At 34.6% G+C, this 21,862-nt stretch overlaps 1 protein-coding gene across 1 annotated transcript in view; it reads left to right on the top strand.

Annotated features, from left to right (window-relative positions):
- Positions 1–21,862, top strand: part of SESTD1 (SEC14 and spectrin domain containing 1) — a 59,214-nt gene that overhangs the window by 1,805 nt on the left and 35,547 nt on the right. The window contains exons 2-4 of the mRNA XM_015823533.1: positions 3,598–3,675; positions 4,559–4,661; positions 12,239–12,319. Of these exons, the coding sequence (XP_015679019.1) occupies positions 12,265–12,319 (55 nt within the window). The 5' untranslated portion in view covers positions 3,598–3,675; positions 4,559–4,661; positions 12,239–12,264. The remainder of the gene's footprint in view (positions 1–3,597; positions 3,676–4,558; positions 4,662–12,238; positions 12,320–21,862) is intronic.

Here is a 21,862-nt window from a genome sequence, read left to right as displayed (position 1 = left end):
TGGTTACAATCTGATGAAATTTTTCTGTAGATTATGACCTTCTAATGTGTAGAAGCATTTAGAAGTGCTTAGTGGAGAAAATTCCTTAATAAAAAACATTTCTGTCAAAAGCAGAATAACTTCAAAGTCTGGTACTCTGGTGAAGATCATTCCTCTTTTTTTAATTTTACAGATTGATATTTGAGGTTGAAGTTGTTTTTTTAAAAAAAAATGTAAAAAGGCTTTTTTCAAGTAATAAAAATGAAATATTATATATCTGTGTTTCTTCTTTACAGATTTATAGAAAGGGGAGGAGAATAAACAAAGACATATATGCAACTGGCAGAAGAATGTAGTAGTAGCAGTTGCCCAAGTATAGAAATAGTAGAATTTGGAATTCTATTACAGGATAGACAGAGTAAAAAAACAGAATTATTCAATAATTTATATTCCTTCAGTTTTTCTAGAATCTTAGCAGTTCTTTTAGTTTTTTACGGTGATGTGACTTAGCTCAGTAGATTGTCCTTCCATATGTCTTGGAACTACAAGGGTGGAATAAAGAATGAAGTACATCAAATTTAGTTTTAAGGTTTTTTTTTAATCAATTACTATAACCTGCATTTTAGTATACAGATTAGGCCTTGGCCACGGAATAGAATATTTAGAAAAACTAGAAAGATATATAATCTAGGTTGATGACAATCCATTGCTAGTTGATTTATCCTGAACTTCTGATTTCCGCATTTGGCATTGTTCGCTTCTATAAAAATACTATAATGGGATTGTTAATTTTACATAAAATATTTATATACATATTTTCTGTATCTAAAGAATAAGAGCCTGAATTGTGTTATGCTATAGTATATATATATTTTTATCAGGAAATCAGTCTTGGGTTGGGAGGGAGTCAAATGGGAATTTGATGTGTTTAAGAGGCAGACTACCATTGTGTTTAATATATGTAGAGATTCTCAGCTTGAAATATATTTGGATTTGATACTTTATCGAAAAAAGAAGTTTCCTGTGTAATGAAGTCTTCCTGGCACAGTATAACATATTTCAAAAGCTACCACTGGTGTTAATACTCCCCTTTCCTTCCTTTAGAAGCTTATGGTCTGAAAACAATTCAGTTAAATACTGAGTCCCATAGGACTGGCTACTATATATTGTTCCTGATTAAAACGTACATATTCTATTTTGAGATTGCTCTATTTGCAACATTGCAACAGATGCAGGCTTAACTGTTAACCAGTACAAGTGCTAGTTCTGTGTAAAACGCACTGGGTTATCCTCAGGGTTTGGGTACAAGAAATTAAAACCCATGCTCTGCATGTAGCATTTAAACACCACTAGGTGCACATCATTACTCTAAAGTCATTTTGTTGTGTCTGAACATGACTTGAAGAAACAGTTGTTTGGATGTGGTAACAAAACAATTGAAACCCATAAGAGCTATGCTTTAATTAAGAGCAAAAGTTCAAATCCAGTGCAGTTTAGGACAGGTTAGGAGAAATATTTATGCTCAAAGTAGGTATGTGAAAAGAAATGAGAATTTTTAGAAAAAAATAATGACGAAATCCAGTAAAGTTGATATAAAAAGATATTGTATCTATTTCAATTTTCTCTTTTTTTTCCTGAACCTCCCCTCCTCCAACATTTTCAGTATGTTACAACTCTATCCTGCCCTGTTCTGAGTTAAAATCCTCTGCAAAGGTTAATCCTGGTTTATCATTACAAAGCTTATCTGTATTGCAAATGGCAACACAACAGCAGCCACACTAAGTGGAGGAAGAATTTTTAAAAACATTTCAGCACTCATATAGAGTAATGTATCTTGCATTGGAATGGGTGAGGGGATGAGGTATTGGATTCAGATCGGTCCACAAATAGAGTGAGGCTTGTGATTAGATCATCAATGTTTTTTTTTTGGATTTCCAGTCAGAATCATGACCAAATCAGAATAGGCCAAGCCCACACTGGTTTGGGGTAAGTCTGGTTGTATCTAGGGCTTCAGATCCAATCTTGAAATGTGTTGGTCAGTCTCTGAGAAGCCCCAGAAGTAATGACATGTCACAGAGACTTGTTCTAAAGCTTAAATCTCTTACATGATCCCTGTGGATGGCAGTATTCCATATGAAATCTCTGGTTCTATTTAGTCTTTTAAATATTCTTTTACTTTCAAAAAGGAAAGCCAATCTGCTGTAGAAAAAGATTCTTCAACTAAATCTTTTGAGCTTCATTTGGAATTATGAGCTGTGGTGGTGCAGTAGTTAGAATGCAGTATTGCAGTCTAATTCTGCTGACTGCTAACAGTTCAGTTCTCACCGGCTCAAGGTTAACTCAGCCTTCCATCCTTCTGAGGTCGTAAAATGAGGACCCAGATTGTTAGGGGCAATATGCTGACTCTGTAACCGATTAGAGAGGGCTCTAAAGCACTGTGAAGCAGTATATAAGTCTTAAGTGCTATTGCTATTATGTCTATTTGCACAGAAAAAAAATGCATTAATGGGTTTCAGTTGTTAATTGCGAATTCGTGTCCGACCCATTGCGACCCCATGGACAACGTTCCTCCAGGCCTTCCTGTCCTCTACCATTTTCTGGAGTCCATTTAAGCTCACGCCTACTGCTTCAGTGACTCCATCCAGCCACCTCATTCTCTGTCGTCCCCTTCTATTGCCCTCAATCTTTCTCAGCATTAGGCCCTTCTCCAGTGAGTCCTTCCTTCTCATTAGGTGGCCAAAGTATTTGGGTTTCAGTTAAGAGGGGCCATTTCTAGCTGGAGAAAATGGTGGGATTCAACTGTACCAGTTGACACCCAGATAAGTATTTTGTTTTTTGTTAAAATTGCCCATAATAGCAACCATTTTTTATGAATGCCTTAGTATGTTTTCAGATTTCTTTTTGTATATTACGTCCAAAAGATGGAAGAATGCTTTAAATGTCCACTTTTACGACCATTTTCCATTGTCTTATGACCTAGGGTAAATGAGCAACATATTGAATAAATGTAGTCTAAAAGAAATTGTCAGACTTCTCTACTGATTTTCTTTCCTCCTTCTGTAATTCAAAGTTTTGTACCTCCAGCAGAATAAATTCAGTTTGCGAATCTGGCTCTCTTTGATTTTCCACTATTAAATGTAGTGATGTACAGGAAATCTTTGATTTACAATCTGTGGTTGTAAGTTGAGGCACTACGTGACTGAACTTGATTTTACAACCATTTTTTAGGTTAAACATAAAGTGAGTCAATGTATTGTTAAGTTTGCTTAAGTCATTAAGCAAATGCAGCATATCCAGTGGGCTTTTTCTGCTGAAAAACAGCAAAATAAATCACAAATCATGGTTATGTGACTGTAGGTTATATACACTCATGTGACTGTGGAGTTTGGTGGGGTAGCTGTAACTTTGAGAATGAGTTATAAGTGGCTTTTTTGAAGTCCATACAGTTGATAAGTGACTAGTCATGAATCAAGGGCTACTTGTACCAGTCATTGTATTGTGGAACATATTCCTATTTTGATTATTTTATTTTGAAGTCTATGCTGTGAAAGAAGTTAATGTCTTTCTAAAGAATCTGTTGTAAATTGCCAATAGAAAATTTCTAATTTATATTCACAGGGCTTGAAAAGTTGAGTCAAACCTCAAGCCTGTTTTGTTACTGGATTCCTGATGTCTTTGGAAATTGCCATAAACACAGTAAGTATATCTAGCGGGCATAGATATATAATTTATTTTTGCCAGTTGTCAAAATGTTTTAATTTTTATATAGACAGGTCTGTTGACACAAGTGTTAGTTATAGTTGTAGACCACATAATTAATAGCAAAAATGTAAGTATGTTTACATAGGTCAGGTTTTCTATGTTCACTAAAATCCCGGAAAATTGAATCTGAAATTGTGCTTTTATATTTAATAATGTAAACTAGGGGTCCCCAACCCCAGTTCATGGACTAGTACCCTGACGCGCAACAGAGCCTCCATAGTATGCATAAAGTGAAAAGTGTGTTAGTCATAAAATGATTAAATACTCCAGAATCAAAGAGTGATCTAGATCTCATGGTTAAGGCAAAACCAATGTGCATATATTCCGATTTAAGCTAGCTGCTCACAAACTGCATTCTAGGGAGCTTTCTTGAAAATTTACCAGGAATTGCTGAACAAAGAAATCACAGAAGTTAAAATACATTTCCTCGTCCCTGTCTAACTTTTGCTTTCTTAACCAGTAAAGAAATGTTGATAATAACACATCAAAAATATTCACACATTTTGATATGTTTGTGTCCAGGAACTAACTGGGACGTCAGTTCCTGAGTGTAGATTTTAGAATCATATAAATTGTGTTTGTGTTATTTTGTGTTATTTTTAGTTTACTTGGAAAACTGATCAATATGAAAAGTATTCTTGATACAAGAAACTAATAAAATTAAATGAATGAAACTCAATGAGATGATTTAATAACAATAGGCTTTGAAAAATAGGACTGAAATTTGTTGAAATCTTATGAAGATAGTATTGAGATTTTTTTCTGTTGAAGTCCTATAGGCATAAAATAAATATGGGATGTGGTCTTCTGCTTTTAGGTGAGAAGATGAGCAGCTACGATTCAGAAAAACTGAAGTTTGAATTTTTTTCTGACAAAACTAGAGAGAGAAATTGCATTGATTAAGATAAAAAGACATGAAGGTATGACACAGTTAAACAGATGAACAATTGCTCAGAGTAATTGGGTGGGGAGAGATGATGCCTGAATTTGAAAATCTTTTGGATATGGATAGATAGTGATACTATATAAAACTTGTTACTGGTAGTCAAATCTGACAAAGTGATTTCTGGTCAAGCTATCACAAACTGTTTTGTTTGGGTCAGAAGTGATGTAATATTATTTCAAGGCTACTTTAAAATGTGGCTGCCACTAACCTGATAATTTCATATTCTTATATTGAGATTGTTTCCTATTCTTTTCCTAGTATCATAGATCTTGGATTGTCATATTGTGTCATTTACTTGGGATTAGTGGATTATGAACATTTAGAATTTGACAATTTTATTGTATAAAGAAGTATTATAGGAAATAGGTGTTTCTGTTTAAATAAATCAATGAAATTTCTCTGGAATACCTCAGGTACAAAATAATTCAGGCTCTTCTTTTTGCTTACCATATCTCCCTTTCCTTCAGCTGTATCACTTAAATATATTAAATATAATACGATGACTTAATATGAGCTAGCAGTGTGCGGCAGCAACCAAAAAAGCTAATACAATCTTTGGTTATATAAACAGAGCCATAGAATCAAAATCATGTGAAGTATTAGTACCACATTATAAAACCTTAGTAAGACTACACCTGGAACACTGCATCCAGCTTTGGTCATCACACTACAAAAAAAAAAAAAAAGTTGAGACTTTGGAAAAAGTGTAGAGAAGAGCAACTAGGATGACTAAAGGCCCGGAGACTAAAATATATGAAGAACAGTTGCAGGAACTGGGTATGGCTAGTCTAGAGAAAAGAAGGATTAGGGGTGGCATGTTAGCAGTATTCCAGTATTTGGAATACTGTAGTTTTCAGTATATGGGAACTAATCAAGCAGAAAAGCAACCTAGAATTAAGGAGAAACAGTGAGGACAATTAACCAATGGAACAACTTGCCTTCAGAAGTTGTGGATGCTTGCTTCATCACTGGAGGTTTTTAAGAAGAGACTTACCAGCCACTTGTCTCAAATTATATAGGGTGTCCTGCTTGAGCAGGTGATTGGATTAGAAGACCTCCAAGATCCCTTCCAGCTCTATTCTGATTGATTGATTGATTGTATTTCTCTTCTCTGACCCCTCCCCACCTAGCATTTCTCTTAGATTTGTACTTCATATACTGTAGCTGCATTGGGCACCCAAAAAGTGGCAGCCTTGAAAGCAGGGTGTCTCCCCAGCCTCTACCCATTGGAATAGTCTGCTGCCAGTGCCCTGGGCCTGCTTCTCTTACTCCATTCCTGGTTGAACCAGAAACTGCCTGAAGAGAAACCCAGATATTGATCTTGGAATCCTCTTAAAGGGTGATTCACGCATAGGCGTAACTAACTTTGTTTTATTTATTTATTTATGACAACTGTATGCTGCTAAATCTTCACCACAACTTACAAAATAGAATAAAAGCATTCAGAACACAATAAAATAACAAAAATAATATAGTAATAATGGAAATGGTAATAGTGATAATACCTCATCACAGAAAACAGTAATCATCACAATCATTCCCCAAAGGTTGCTGGAACATCCTGATCTTTAAAAGCTTCTCTGACGTTATCAGTGATGGGGCCAGGCTAATCTCTACTGGGAGTCTATCCCATAATATAAGTGCCATGATGGAAAAGCAGTCCTCTGTGACCTCAGCCCCGTTGCCTCATGATCTTTTAAACATCTGGATCCCAAGCTATGTAGGACTTTTATTCCTCAAAACTAATACTTTGAATCGCACCCAGAAACCACTTGGCAACAATGTAAAGTTTGCAAGACAGATGTTGAACCAGCCAATTTTACTAAATGGTCTTCAAAGGGAGCAGTCTGGTGATGAAAGTATGGATTACTGTGTCAAGATTCTCTTATTCCAGAAAGGGCCAATACTTGTGTCCCAGAAAAGCTGGGCAAAGCCCGTTCTGGTCATGGTCTCTACCTACCCATCTAGCTGGATTCCTTTTCTCTCATCAAAAGACAACACAAACTGGTAGAAAACTGCAGTGAACAAACCATCTTGCTTGGGTTCAGTTTTAGTCTACTTAACCAGACTTCAGCACAGAGCTTGGGACCAGAACAGGCACAGAGCTTGAAATAACTGAAATTGCTATAAAGCCTGGGGATTTATCAACTTGACAGCCAGATTAAGCCGTGTGAAGAGGGATTAAATTGGGTTGCAGGGTGATTGGTACACCAGAAGAATACTCAGCTTATCTTGACAGCCCGATTCAACACACAGGGACTCACCTTGTCACAAAAGCAGTACCCTGGTTGTATAGATAATCCTTACATAACGACTGATCTGTTTAATAACAGACATTCAAAGGTACAGCAGCATTGAAAAAGTAACTTTACAACTGGTTCTCACACCATCACAATATCCCTACAATCACGTGATTGGGATTTGTGTGTTTTACATCAAGCAGGCACTTACAACTTTTACTGCATCTCACAGCCACATGGTCACACCATTTGTGTGCTTCACAGCCAGATTCTAGAAAGCAAAGTCCGGTGGAGAAGCTGGCAGTAAAATCATATCACAGTCATGTGATGATTTGCTTTATGGCTGAGGGTGACTTGATTCACAACTGCAGCAGAAGTGAGGTTGTAAGTCAATTTCAGTCTTGTGATATCTTGCTTAACAACTGTGTTGCTTAGTGATGAAATTGGTGGTCCAAATTGTGGTTGTTAAACAAGGGCTACCTATATATACAATCTGTCCCATAAGATCAGTGCTATTCGTTCTTCTGGCCAGTTTTGTGCTAAACAATAAGCCAGATTTGCATTCTCTACTGGTTGGATGTAGTGTTGAATCCAGTGAAGTAATCATATGATGCTTTAGTATGATGTATGAATACAATCATTATGCAAGCCTAAATCAATTCATGGACTTGTTGTAAGATTAAAATATTGCTCTTCATTCCTTGGAAAAAACTTAATAATATGTTGTAGATAAAGAGTATCCTGAAGTTGGAAAATAACTTGAAAATCCATATTCATGAATTAGTGGTGAAGAAAAATGTCAAACAGCTGGTTTGTGCCACTTTTAAGAGCTGACTCATAAAATTCAGTTATATGTAGTGTACTTAAACTTATAAAACCAAGTATATTTAGTGCATTTACTTCAAAGAGGCTTCTTACGTGATTGTTCTTCCACTCACTTAAATTATAGTATTAACTAATAATTTCATAAATAATTTAAAACTGTAAGAATTTTTGAGCATGAAGAGCTACTGTGCTCTTATGACTTACTCCAGAATTTTCTTTTGTATTATCAAGTGTTTATATGAATAAGTGTACAAAGAAACAAAGGTTATAGCACAAAGGTCTAAGGGAAAATGTGGGTGGAAATAATGCATCTGGCTGGGAGCCAGAAAGGCAGGTTGTAACATCAACCTTTTTTTAATGCTATATATTTGTCCTTAAAATTGTACAACCGAGTTATAATTTGAATCAATCCTTTAAGTAGATTGATACGCACAGCTTTCATGAGAAGATTACTACACCGAAATTATGGTTGTAGGAAATTATTCCTGGATGCTCATCTGTGTCACAGCGCACTGCCTACTGAAATGCACTTGTCCTAAATGGTCATTTTATATGACTTGGGTGGCAATCCTTTACTGTCCTGCTTCCTTTTCTTTTGCCTTTGTGTAAACTGTTTTTTTTTTAATGATGAATATATTTATCTTGGTATAGGACTGCAAATTAAACTGTTCAATATAAAGTTGAATCAATATGCATTTCAAGATTTTTTTTGTCGGGACTTTATCCTGAAAATGGTGCACTGATGGAAGTAATGTTTAGTTTGGGTTTTCATATTTCTTGAGTAAAAAGAGCATTAGGGAGGCGTCTTAGAGAATTCTTCTTTATTTCTTTGTCATTGTTTGGCATCATTTACTTCACCACAAATGTATGCTTAAAATTATCATGTGAATCAAATTTTAGGAAGCTAGTGCTTTTTTTTAATTGATACACTTCATTAAGCATGCCGGATGAGAAACATATAAATGATAAATATATAAATTCATTTTCATAAATGATAAATGAATATATTTTAAACTTGGCAAATGAAGTGGATGCAATACAACTATATACATCCAGTCTTTAAATATTTTTTTAAATAACGAACTTCTTTGAAAATGCATGCATATACATGGCAAAATCAACACATTTACAATATTATATCAGCCCACAAAAGTATCATTGAATTCAGAGGCATTTGCTTCTGAGAAGACATGCATATAATTATTGTTTTTGCAAATAATCATTTCCACCTAAGTAATTATTTCATATCTAATGGAAACAGTTTTTAAAAAATAGTTCTGGGGTGTAACACCTGATATTTATAATGGATATATATATATATATATATAGTTCTGCAATTTTTGCAAATTGTCAGTAATGATAACTTGTAAGGTTTCACATGGAAAAAGAGCATAGCTTGTTTTCTTAGGAAAATAGGTATCATTGAATATTAGAAAGGTTTTTCTAACAATGAGTGTTTTGACAGAGTAGCCAATTACCTAGAAATAATAGGCTTCTTTTCCCTGGCTATCTTCAAGAAGGTGCTTAATTTGGATTTCTGCACTAAGCTAGAATTGAGTGCAGCCTATAATTGTTAAATGTTTGGATGTGATGAATTAACTGATCTCAAGTTTCTGAGTCCTGATGGGAGGAAGTTCATAAATCAGGGTTCAACCTATTTTTGATATAGTTGCAATCTCTTTGGGAAAAAACAACAACCAATCAGCAGGGTGGAAGTGCTCTTTGATCCACATCTATCTCAGCAAATTATGAGACAGTGAAAGTTCTGAATGTAATTTTTTTCTGTTGAATGTTCCCACTTGATTAGAACCTAGAACCGTGGTGGCGAACCTATGGTATGCGTGCCACAGGTGGCACGCAGAGCCCTCTCTGTGGGCTCGCGCACCTTTGCCCCAGTCCTAGGCCTTCAGCTGGGTTTTATAAAACTTTTTCGCTTTAGGCCTCTGCCGCCATGTGCAAAAAAAAGAGGTTCAATCAATCAATTTCAACTTCTCGCGGGGAAAAAAAGATCTCGCAAAGTTGGAATTGATTGATTGAACTTTTTAGTCCCACCCAGTCTGCTGTTATCACCGTGGCCACGCTCACCCAATTGGCCACGCCCACCCAGTGAGCCATGCCCACTCGGCACCCGACGATATATAAGTGGGTTTTGGGTTGCAGTTTGGGCACTCGGTCTCTAAAAGGTTCGCCATCACTGACCTAGAATGTTTATGTTTAAAAATCTTTAGAACTGAAAAATGTAACAATATTGAGAATTGTAAAATTTAGAAAATAATGGATATAGACATTATAAATTGTTGATTTAGTCTAATTAATTCATTTTTAAAATAGATTTCGGCATACTTTCTTTACTTTTTATATACCTTAATGCTTTCTTTCAAGGAAAAATAGGTCTAATGCTTTATTTGAATTGAGGTTCCAGGGTCCAATTATTTTAATTTTTTTTTAAAAAGTACATTTATTTGATCTTGTTTTAAAAGGTGGAAAAGATGCAGAGTGCAGTGATCTATTTATGATGTATCTTTAAAAGCACTGCATAAAAAAGTCATTCAATATTTTTGATTCAGAACTTGGGAAGATTTTATCATGTTAATGGTGAAGTTGTAACATGAATTTTGATTAGAAAAATATGTGTCTAAAACAAGTTCTGGCTTTTGTACAAATAATAAATAAGCTGCAGTTGAAAACAGTAGGAGGATTTGTAAAATTAAAATGGCCTGAGGAATCTCAGTTTTTGAATATAGGAAATGTATTTCTGAAATGCTTCTGGCAATCAAAATAATTGAATGTGTTTTATAGAATAGTTTATATTGTAAAGATAAAATTGATGGTGATACAATAATGCATTTTCTTTACATGGGGTAGATTAAGGAAATGTGCCAGTGTTTGATAAAATTGCTTTTCTAATACAGAAAAGAAAGATAATGCTCAAAAAGATGCTACTCAGCCAGGCATGGTATCAGGGCGTCTTTAACTCACATTCTACAGTTGTTACTTTTATAATTATAATTATATGGGAGGCATCGCATACACCATGTCATTTCTTTTAAATTTCAATATTTGTTTCATGGATATGAATAGTTTTCAAGACTGTTGAAAAATTGTTCTGCTAGTCATAGCATCTTTTATCCTTCATTTTTCATCAGTGTATTATATTCCTTATGAAAAGTGCATTGTATCCTAAAGAAAAGCTTCTAATTCTCTTTGGAAGGCCTTAGTACCCATTCTGCTAAGCACACATAATCAGACATTCAAAGAAAAAATGTAATTGCTTATGAACTGGAAGAAGGGTATTTTTTAGTCTATGGGCAGAAATACCTGCTTTCCCTATCTTAATTCTCTAAAATAGAATTGGATTCTAAAGTTCTAAGCAATGAAAAATGGATGAGGAGGAATATTTTAAGTGTGTTGGGAATGAACATGTTATTTGTGCCTTATATGTTTCACTGTTCTTGTTTGAAGTTACATTTCACTGCTCTAAAATATATTTAAAGCAAACATCAAATAGAAGACAAAACAAAAGCTGAAAAGTTTCCAGTTCTCTTAATTAAAATTTATTAGGTTGGATCAGATTAGTCATATGGTGTATGTATGTATCTGAAAGTTTTAAAAGTTTATTAATAAGTAAAATGCAAATCAAATAAGGTGATTGTTTGAACCCTGTATATGAAAAAATAGTACTAATGTTAGCATTACAAACATTGCATTTTTAATATTTGTCAGATATGTACAAACTAACATAATGAAAAAGATTTTATGGAATGATGGATTTGTGTCTTAAGTTAGTAACTAAGAAAAATGCTTGTTCTGCAGACTTTTCCTTTTTCTATCTATCAAAACTACAAGAACAAATAAAAGTTGTGTGTACTTAAATATTGGTGTTTGAAGATCTTTCTGCTTCCATGTATACCAATCAGTAAGAACTACAGGATACAATTTACTTGCTAATATAAAAAAGGAAATAAAAGGATTAGGAATGTTTGTGAATCAAAAAATGAGTAGGCGTGTATTTTCATAACCTCAAACAACCACATTTGGTGGAACATTCCAAATAGGTTTTGATTTGGTCTGATTATAATCTCAAACATCTTGGTGGTTCTAAATTTCAGCCATGAGAAATTACAGGGAGATCTTAGAGGGTGAGTAGGCCAGGCTTGTGCACCTTGTCCCTCCCATCTTCTCACACATAAAGAGTGAATCAATAAAGAGAGTCAGTTTAGTCCAGTGCAGGGGTGTCAAACTGCCGGCCCCGCGGGCCAGATGCATCATGGCGAAACCGCGCCCACCCCAAAACTTCTACAGTTCATCAGGGATTTTAGGAAAGAAAAATAGAATGTGGCCACTGTTAATGGGTTTAATATCATGAAACATTCTTCAGTTGTAACAAGAGCACATTAATTACTACCTGGACAAGTGTAACACAATTACATATAATAATTTATTTTCCTTGGCTGTGGCTTCTAATATTGTGCTGTTGCATTTTCAGATCTCTGAAAGTTAAGAGAAGATAGGATGGATGCTACCGTAATATTGTCTATTCTGAAGAAAAAATTAGCTTTCCTCTCAGGTACAGTTGTGTCCTTTTTATTTTTATGTATTATAAGAAAATAATAATTTTATATTACCTTCATTTTATATTACCTTCAATCTCATCTTGTTCATGTGGAAATGATTATTAGTTTTCTGTAAATACTCAGTAAATAAAATTGTATTTCTATTTTGGTGTATTAAAATTCTCTCCATATTCTATGTTTATTTTTAATTTTAAAATGTTACATTAATAGCAGTTCAAATAACTTTCTTATACATGTCTAAATATGGAGAATTCAAAACATTCTCAAAGGTACTTTTTCAAGAAGCAATTAGACTTTCTTGTCTTTCTTTGAAGACATTTCGCTTCTTATCCAAGAAGCTTCTTCAGCTCTGACTGGATGGTAGGGAATGGAAGGATTTATATTCCTTGCAGACAGCTGGTCATTTGCATTCTTTTAGAGAGTTGTTGAGGTCACCTGGGCATTTATCTGTTCAATTTCAAAATTGAATATTTTCACCACTCAGGTGACCTTGAAGACATAGATAAACCTCCAGGTGAACCTTGGATGAGAAATGAAACGTCTTCAAAGAAAGTCCAGTTGCCTCTTGAAAAAGCACCTTTGAGACAACCATGACCTGGATGACTGAGAATCTCCATAGACAAATTCAAAACTGTTGATTGAGATGTTGATCAGGCTGAGAGCTTTTTCAGTTTTAAGCTACTAAGATATGTTCTCCTAGGATGCATTTGGATGTTTTAATTTTAAATGCTACAAGTAGTGCTTAATATTTGATTAGCTTTATGTTTTTTAAAATTGATGTTGGACTCTGGATGCCTAGATTGCCCTCTGATATAGTTGCAAAGAAAAAGTATTCCTGTTAAGCAGGTTTTATTTGATAATAGAGGTATTGTTTACTCCTATAATTTCTACTGAGAGCCCACATTTTTTCCTTCCTTAGAATCCTATAAAATGAGAACCATAATATTTATTACATTGTAATAACACCAATCCTTGAGGTTTACTTCATATAATATAAGGTAGTAACTTGATTAGTTCATGACTAATGAACTGCTTAATAACAACTCTTTGTATTTGTGTTGCCTCATTTATTGCTGTTTATAGATGATTGAGTGGAAAAGTTACAAACTTTAGGACATTAAGGGTTTTTATTACTTAAAAGCTTACTTGTACTATATAAATACAGATAGTCCTTGACTTAACGACCACAATTTATGTTGCTAAGTAAAAAATTTGTTAAGTGAGTTTTGCCCCATTTTAGGATTTTTCTTGCCACATTTGTTAAGTGAATCACTGCAGTTAAGTTAATAACATGAATGTTAAGTGAATCTGGCTTCCCCATTCACTTGGCTTGTCAGAAGGACTCAAAATCTGTTCACATGACCCCAAGATAAATATGAACCAGTTGTCAAGCATCTGAATGTAAAACATGTGATCATGGGGATGCTGCAACAGTAGTAAGTGTGAAAAATGGTCATAAGTCACTTTGTTTAGTGTCTTTGTAACTTTGAACATTCACTAAACAAACTGTTGTAAGTCGAGGACTACCTGTAGTTTTTTTAAGCAATATAATTGGCAGATAAGAATGTATTTGGGAGATGCCAAAAGGAGAACTTACTTGAGTTACAAATTGCTAGCATAGATGTCAAATAATAAAAAAATGGTTTTGAATTTTTAGATGCATAATAGATCCTAAACAGTTGTAATATCCTTGCTTGATTATTAACGTATCAGATGCACATTACAAGTTTTATCCCTTCCTGTCTCTCTCTCAATTGTGTGTGAATTCCACGCAGCCATCTCAAGCAAAGAAGATGATGTATTTCATTCTATAGTTGACTTCCAATCTTTCATTTAGGGCAGGGGTCCGCAATCTCCGGTCTGTGGACCAGTACCGGTCCACAGCATGCCAGCAAACGGGCCGCACAAACAAGCAAAGCTCCATTCTCAGGATGCAGGCAGTATTCAAAACCACACCCCCTCTGGTCCTCGGAAAAACTTTTCTCCATGACAACGGTCCCTGGTGCCCAAAGGTTGGGGATCTCTGATTTAGGGGATTGATGGTATTAAAGTAGAGCAATGTTCATCCTCAGTGAAAAGGCAAATAAAAATACCCTTATTAAGTAACTGCTTATAATTGTAAGCATCATCTGTAACTAAATGTACTTAGAGATAAATTTTACTTATTGCAAAGGAACTTGGGACCAAAGGAAATGTTTAGAATTGGTCTAGAGATTATTAATTATTTTATTTTTGGAAGCAAAAAGCATATTGCTTTGCTTTCTGAAAATCATTTTGAATATTTACTAAGTTGGAATTTTATCTCTCTGTGTGTATGTATTTGTCTTTCTTTAATTTTCCCAGCTATTTTTGCTTTTTACTGGAAGGCTAGATTTTATATTACATGCAAAACTATATTTAGAATGGACAAATGGAAATAAATTACGACACTTCCCATAATATCAGCAGTGAAGAACAAGGAACTATTCAAGAAAATAATTTTACATAGTGATGTTCTTAATTACACATATCTTTATTTCATCCATTCTTCTGTTTTCTTGGCCAAGATGTGCCTTTGTAAACTAATGGTAATATGATATAATGCAAACAGTCTCTGACTTTGGTAAACTCACCTCTACATAGCTCTGTAAAACATGATAGTTGGCTGTATACATGTGTGAAAAGGTGGCTGCCATTCTGTGCATTTTCTAAAATCTGTCTGCCTCAATCATATATGTGGAAAAAGATTGTTAGTTTTTGTGCAGGTACAAAGGTGCAGGTACAAAAAGTGGTGATCTAAATTTGTAAAAGTTGATATTTATGGAGTGATATTTATGTATATCAGAAATTGCTTGAACCACTGATACAGCAACATGTATGTAACAGTCTAAGCAGATAATGTCCCTCTTTTTTAGGGAAATGGGCAATTCAGAAATAAATAAGCAAGAAACTTCCATACTCACCATATGTAATTTGACTACCAATGCATTGGTGTTGTCCGATTGATTGCCTTTATATGGTATTCCCCCCCTCCATTCAACATCTCCTAGTGCTGTGGTGGCGAACCTATGGCACGGGTGCCACAGGTGGCACGCAGAGCCCTCTCTGTGGGCACGTGCGCCGTCGCCCCAGTCCTAGGCCGTCAGCTGGCTTTTATAAAACCTTTTTGCTTTAGGCCTCTGCCGCCGTGTGCAAAAAAAAAAAAAAAGTTCAATCACTCAATCAATTTCAACTTCTCACAGGAAAAAAAAAGATCTCGCAAAGTTGGAATTGATTGATTGAACTTTTTAGTCCAACCCAGTCTGCCGTTACTACTGCAGCCATGCCCACCCAATGGGCCACGCCCACCTGGCACCCAACAATACATAAGTGGGTTTTGGGTTGCAGTTTGGGCACTCGGTCTCTAAAAGGTTCACCATCACTGTCCTAGTGGCTTATGTGAAATATAATAAAGCAAAAAAATAGGGTATGGTGAAAATATTAATAAAGTAACAGCCATAAAAGCCCAAACTGGGAGGGGGGGGAAACCAATGTAACTGTGGAGGGGTTGGAATAAGAATTCAGGATGAATTAGTTTGTGTATCAGTAACAAAATCAGTGTGTTTGAGAGTGGATGAATGGATGAATTTCTTAGGTGACAACTTTTAAGAATTTTGAGAATGGGGTTTTTCTATTTACTGAACCAATCTGTGCCTGTTAGTGACTAATTGATTATAAAGTTCATATCTCAAATGGAAGCACATCTTTGAGCATTCATATATTTTTCTTTTTTATTTTTTCTGTTCCTGCAGGAAAGTATAGTATATAGCCTGTTTGATTTGCAATTAGACCCTTGGCAAAACTTGTATATCAAAGCTGCTTTATTGACTTTCAAGGAATGATTCTCATGTTTTTATGCTAATAAGGATATTCTGTCCCTTTCTTTGTTACCTTACATCTTTATCAGCTATAAAGTAATTATTTCCCAATTGAGGTCTTGCACTTATGTATATATATGTTCCAGCTATCTTTCAACAAGATTATATAATTAATGTAACACTGTAACTTTCACTCTTAGATCTTTCGGGTGCAAGAAATTAGGAATTTGTTGTAACATACAAGTTTAACATCTTCCTGAAAACCAATAAGCTTGATTTTCACCAGGAGACTTATTCCAGAGCACAGGAAAGGGCAACAGCATTTGGCTTCAGTTCTCTTCCATTTTCTTAAATGTGGGATAATGAGTTTCCCCCTAAATGATCTAGTACAGTGATGGCGAACCTTTTAGAGACCGAGTGCCCAAACTGCAACCCAAAACCCACTTATGCATCGTCGGGTGCTGGGTGGGTGAGGCCCATTGGCAGGGTGTGGGCCATTGGGTGGATGTGGCCCATTGGGTGGGCGTGGCTGCGGTGGTAACGGCAGACTGGGTGGGACTAAAAAGTTCAATCAATCAATTCCAACTTTGCAAGATCTTTTTTTCCCCCGCAAGAAGTTGAAATTGATTGATTGAACCTTTTTTTTGTGTACACGGCGGTGGAGGCCTAAAGCGAAAAGGTTTTATAAAACCCAGCTGAAGGCCTAGGACTGGGGCGATGGCATGCGTGCCCCACAGAGAGGGCTCTGAGTGCCGCCTCTGGCACCTGTGCCATACGTTCACCACCACTGATCTAGTAGGTTGAGCTGACTCTGGTTAATTCATCATTTTCATCTTTTTCATTCCAACTATGGTCGGTCATCTTCACTGATGGGAGATGATTTCCCACTGATTTCCCACTGATGGGAGATGATTGCCCACCATAATTTCCTACTATGAAACATTTCACTTTTAAATTATGCCTTCAGATTCTACTGTTTTGATGAATTTATCATTGTTCCCATCCAACCTACTGTATGTACTACACATATTTTGAAGTACAGTTCAAAATAGAAAGCAATACTGTGAATAGAAAATAGAGAACAATGCTATGGATTTGGCAATTATGAGAGTTTAATCCACACATAAGGGTGGCATTTATTTGGAATATATAATATGTTGTTTGGTTTTCTCGATGCGTTAACAGAAATTCCTTTTCTTTATGCATGACATGGTGTGCTATCCTTGTAAAGCCCTCTTATCTGCTGCAGTCCTCTGCAGCATATCCATATGTTCCAAAGATCCCCCAGCCCCAAGAAACAGCTTGTTAGATGTTTATGTGGATTGCAATGGGAAGGGGATTTAGAAGGCATCAGATTCCCCTCAATTAACTATTGTCATATGCATAGAAAAGCTTTCTTGAGAAGTATAAAATCTCCACTGAAAGGAAGGATAATCGATTTGTTATTTGCATCAAGCATTCATTATTCAAGATTTTTTTCCTTCCTTTTTAGAAGCATGTTTTATCTTTTTCACATTTTTTGTCATCTTGCTTCTAGGACAATCAATTCTTTAGCAGAATGGGGTACTTATTTCTTGTTCAGTCCTTTTTAATTTTTAAACTCTTGTATAAACAACAACAATAGCAAGAAAACTTTAAAGTTGACAGTGAAATGTTTTATTATTGAACACATGGAAACCAGCCCTATTTAAAAGAAATACAATAAAAGGAAGAAAGTGCCATTTCCTTAGTGATTTCAAATTACAGGATAAATATTCTTTTGAGCAAAACTGAGTCATTTCTTTCTTTTTTTTAATTTTTATTTTTTAAACCATCAAAACAAGACAAAACAAAACATAACACATATACACACACAGTGTGTACTCCTTTTTTTTTAACAGCAATTTCGTAACGGTAATCTTCTATTATTTACATTTGCCCCCTTATTCTTCTTTAGATATATTTGTCCTTGTTGTCCCGTTGTTTCTTGTTTACATTTTTCTTCCTTCATGCTATACTTCATACTAAAAATAATACATATTATTATTACTATACATTATTATACACACATTTTCCACTTTTGACCTTTCCACATTTATTCTCCTCTAATATTTCTACTCTTCAACCAGTCGTACCACTTATTCCATATTAGATAGTACTCTGTGTCTTCTTTTTCTTTTCTCTCTTTTGTTAATTAGTCCATCTCAGCACAGTCCAGGATTTTCCTTATCACTTCTTCCTCTGATGGTATATTCTCATTTTTCCAGAACTGTGCATATGCTATTCTTGCTGCCGTTGTTATATGTAGAATTAAGTATTGTATTTCTTTACTATATCTTCTATTTAAAATACCCAGCAAAAAGATCTCTGGTTTCCAATCTACGGGTTGGTCTATTATTTCTTTGATCCATCTTCTTATTTTAGTCCAGTATTTTTTCGCAACTGGGCATGTCCGCCATAAATGATAATATGTTCCATATACTTTTTTACATTTCCAACATGTTGGCGAATTGTTCTGGAACATCTTGGCAAGCTTTGCTGGTGGAAGATGCCATCTGTAAAACATCTTCAACTGGTTTTCCTTGAATGCCGCTGACATAGTCAATTTTATGTTTATTTCCCATATTTTTTCCCATTTCTCCAATTCTATATTATAGCTGAATTTTTTTGCCCATTTAATCATTGTGTCTTTGACAACCTCGTCTTCCATTTTATATCTCAATAGGTATTTGTATAAATTGCTAATTAATTTTATTTCTGTTCCATGTATAATTTTATCCAATTCTTGCGGCTCTTTTTGTATTTCATATAATTTTTTGTCCTCTTTATATTTAGATTGAATTTGTGTAAATGTCCACCAGTCAATCTCTCTGCCTATATCTTGTTCCAATTCTTGTTTTGTTTCCAGATTTCCCTGTTCGTTTACTGATTCCTTGTATCTAATTATCTTATTTATATCCAGTAGGTTTGGGTGTTTCAGAGCTTCTGTTGGGGATAACCACATTGGAATTCTTATATAATGTTTTTGTTTTATTTTTTCCCAAGTCTGTAGCAATGCATTCCTAACTATGTGTCTTTGAAAATATCTGTGTATTTTGTATTTTTCGTCCCATAGGAATGCATGCCACTCTGCTTGCAAGTCATGTCCTTCTATTGTTAAAACTCTGGTATTTTTCAATTCCATCCATTCCTTTAGCCAAGTTAGGCTCAATGCTTGGTAGTATGTTTCCCACTCTGGTAACGCCAATCCCCCTTTATCTTTCATATTTTACAAGAGTTTTAATTTAATCCTGGGTTTTTTCCTTTGCCATATAAATTTAATGACTAATTTATTTAATTCTTGAAAGAATGTTTTCCCTAATTTTATTGGAATAACTTGGAACAGAAATAATATTTTTGGCAATATATTCATTTTGACCATAGTGATCCTCCCTAAAAATGAAATTTGTAGATTTTCCCAATTTTCTAAATCTTTTTTTATCTGGTATAATATTTTATCATAATTATCCTCCTTAATCGAGGAACACTTCGCTGTAAGCCAGATCCCTAAATATTTTATTTTCTTAGTTATACTTATCTTTGTTTTATCTTCCAGTTCACTTTCCTGTGCCTTTATAAGATTTTTGGTTATTAATTTGGATTTATTCTTATTAATCTTAAGTCCGGCTACTTCACCAAATTCTTCTATTTTTTGGATCAATTTAATGCCGGTTTCTAATGGATCTTCCAAAATAAATACCAAATCATCAGCGAAGGCTTGGACCTTATATTCTTCCTTCTTAATTTTTAAACCCTTTATTTCTTGGTCCTCTCTGATTTTTGTCAGGAGTATTTCTAATGATAAAATAAATAGAAGAGGGGAAAGTGGGCATCCTTGTCTTACTCCTTTGGTTATATCAATTTTTTCTGTCATTTCATCATTTATAATTACCATAGCTGTTTGTTTAGTATATATTTTCTCAACCATCTTTTCAAATTTTGTCCCCAAATCCATATAGTGCAATTGTGTTATAATAAACTTCCAATTCAGATTATCAAATGCCTTCTGGGCATCAAGAAAAACTAGTGTAGCTTGTCTTTCAGGATGGACTTCATAAAATTCTAAAGTATTCATTATTATCCTCATATTATTTTTTATCTGTCGTTCTGGTAGAAATCCATTTTGATCTGGGTGGATGTAGTTATTCAAATTTTTTTTAATCCTTTCTGCTATTATTGTTGCAAATGTCTTATAATCTGTATTCAGTAAAGAAATCGGCCTATAATTTTGAATTTGTTGCAGGTCTGAATTTGTTGCAGGTTCCTTAGGGATGAGGGTGATGATTGCTTCAGTTCAAGTTGTCGGTATCTTCGCCTCCTCCAGCACCTCATTATAAATCTCCAACATTATCCATTGTAGTGACTCTTGTGTATTTTTATAAAACTCAACCGGAATTTCATCTGGGCCTGGTGATTTATTGTTTTTTTGTTTTTTCAATGCTGTTTCTAGTTCTATTGTGGTTATTGGTCTATTCAACATTTCCTTTTGTTCTTTGGTGATTTTGCTCATTTTTGCTGCCTCTATATATTGTTTGACTTTATCATCTGCTATATCTTCCTGATGGTATAGCTTTGAAAAGAAGTTTTGTATTATATTCTTTTTTTCTTCCCGTCTATATTGTACTGTTCCACTTTCATCTTGTAGTTGATGTATTGTTCTTTTGCCTTTTTCTTTTTTTTAATTTATAGGCCAACCATCGACCAGTTTTATTCGCATTTTCAAAATAATTTTGTTTCGCCATCCTAATTTTCTGTGCCATTTCTTTTTGTGTTGTCAGGTTAATCTTGTGTTTTATAATATTCCATTTTTCTTTTATCTTTTTGTTTTGTGGATCCTTCTGTAGGTCACCTTCTATTTTTTTAAGTTCTTCTTGTAATTTTCCTTGTTGAAGTCTCCTATCTTTATTTATCTTAGAATTGTATGCAATTGTCGATCCCCGAATGTAAGCTTTTGTAGTATCCCACAAATTTTGTGTTGATGTCTCTTCCTTTTTATTTACCTGAAAAAATAATGTCAGCTCCTTTTCTAGCATCTGTATATATTGTTTATCTTTACACAGTCTTTGATTCATTGACCATCTTTTTCTCTGTTTCTGGCCTTTCCATTTTATTATTATTGGGTTGTGATCTGCCCAATCATTAAGTCCTATTTCGATTTCCTCTATCCCGTTTTGTACTTCTGTTGTTGCCCAGGCCATATCGATCCTAGACCAAGATTGATGCGGATACGAATAAAACGTATATTGTTTGTCTGACTTCTGTGTCTCTCTCCATATATCCTGAAGGTTGAGTTCTGTTACCATGTCAAAGAACAATTTTGGTAATATATTTTTATTTTTATTCTTTTTACTACTCTTATAATCTTTTTTAACATCAACTATTGCATTTAAATCCCCAATCATACAAATACTTTCGTAATCCAGATCCACTTAGTTTCTTTTTTAAAAATTCATGCTGATTATTATTTGGTGCATATACTGCCATTAATAAGATTTGTTTTTGCTCTAATTCTATTTCCAACATTAAAATTCTCCCCTCTTCATCCGAATATATTAATTTTGATTTTATTTTTTCTTTGACATATATAGCAATTCCTCCTTTCTTGTTTTGTGCTAATGTTGTGTATAGTGTTCCTAATTTTACATTCTCTAGTAGTTTTCTATAATCCTTTTTTATATGAAC

This window comes from Protobothrops mucrosquamatus, unplaced genomic scaffold (genome assembly GCF_001527695.2).
Source record: "Protobothrops mucrosquamatus isolate PMUCROS unplaced genomic scaffold, P.Mucros_1.0 scaffold1905, whole genome shotgun sequence".
Taxonomy (NCBI): Eukaryota; Metazoa; Chordata; class Lepidosauria; order Squamata; family Viperidae; genus Protobothrops; species Protobothrops mucrosquamatus.
Note: the sequence above shows the minus strand (reverse complement) of the source record. Positions and strands in the feature narration are given on the sequence as shown.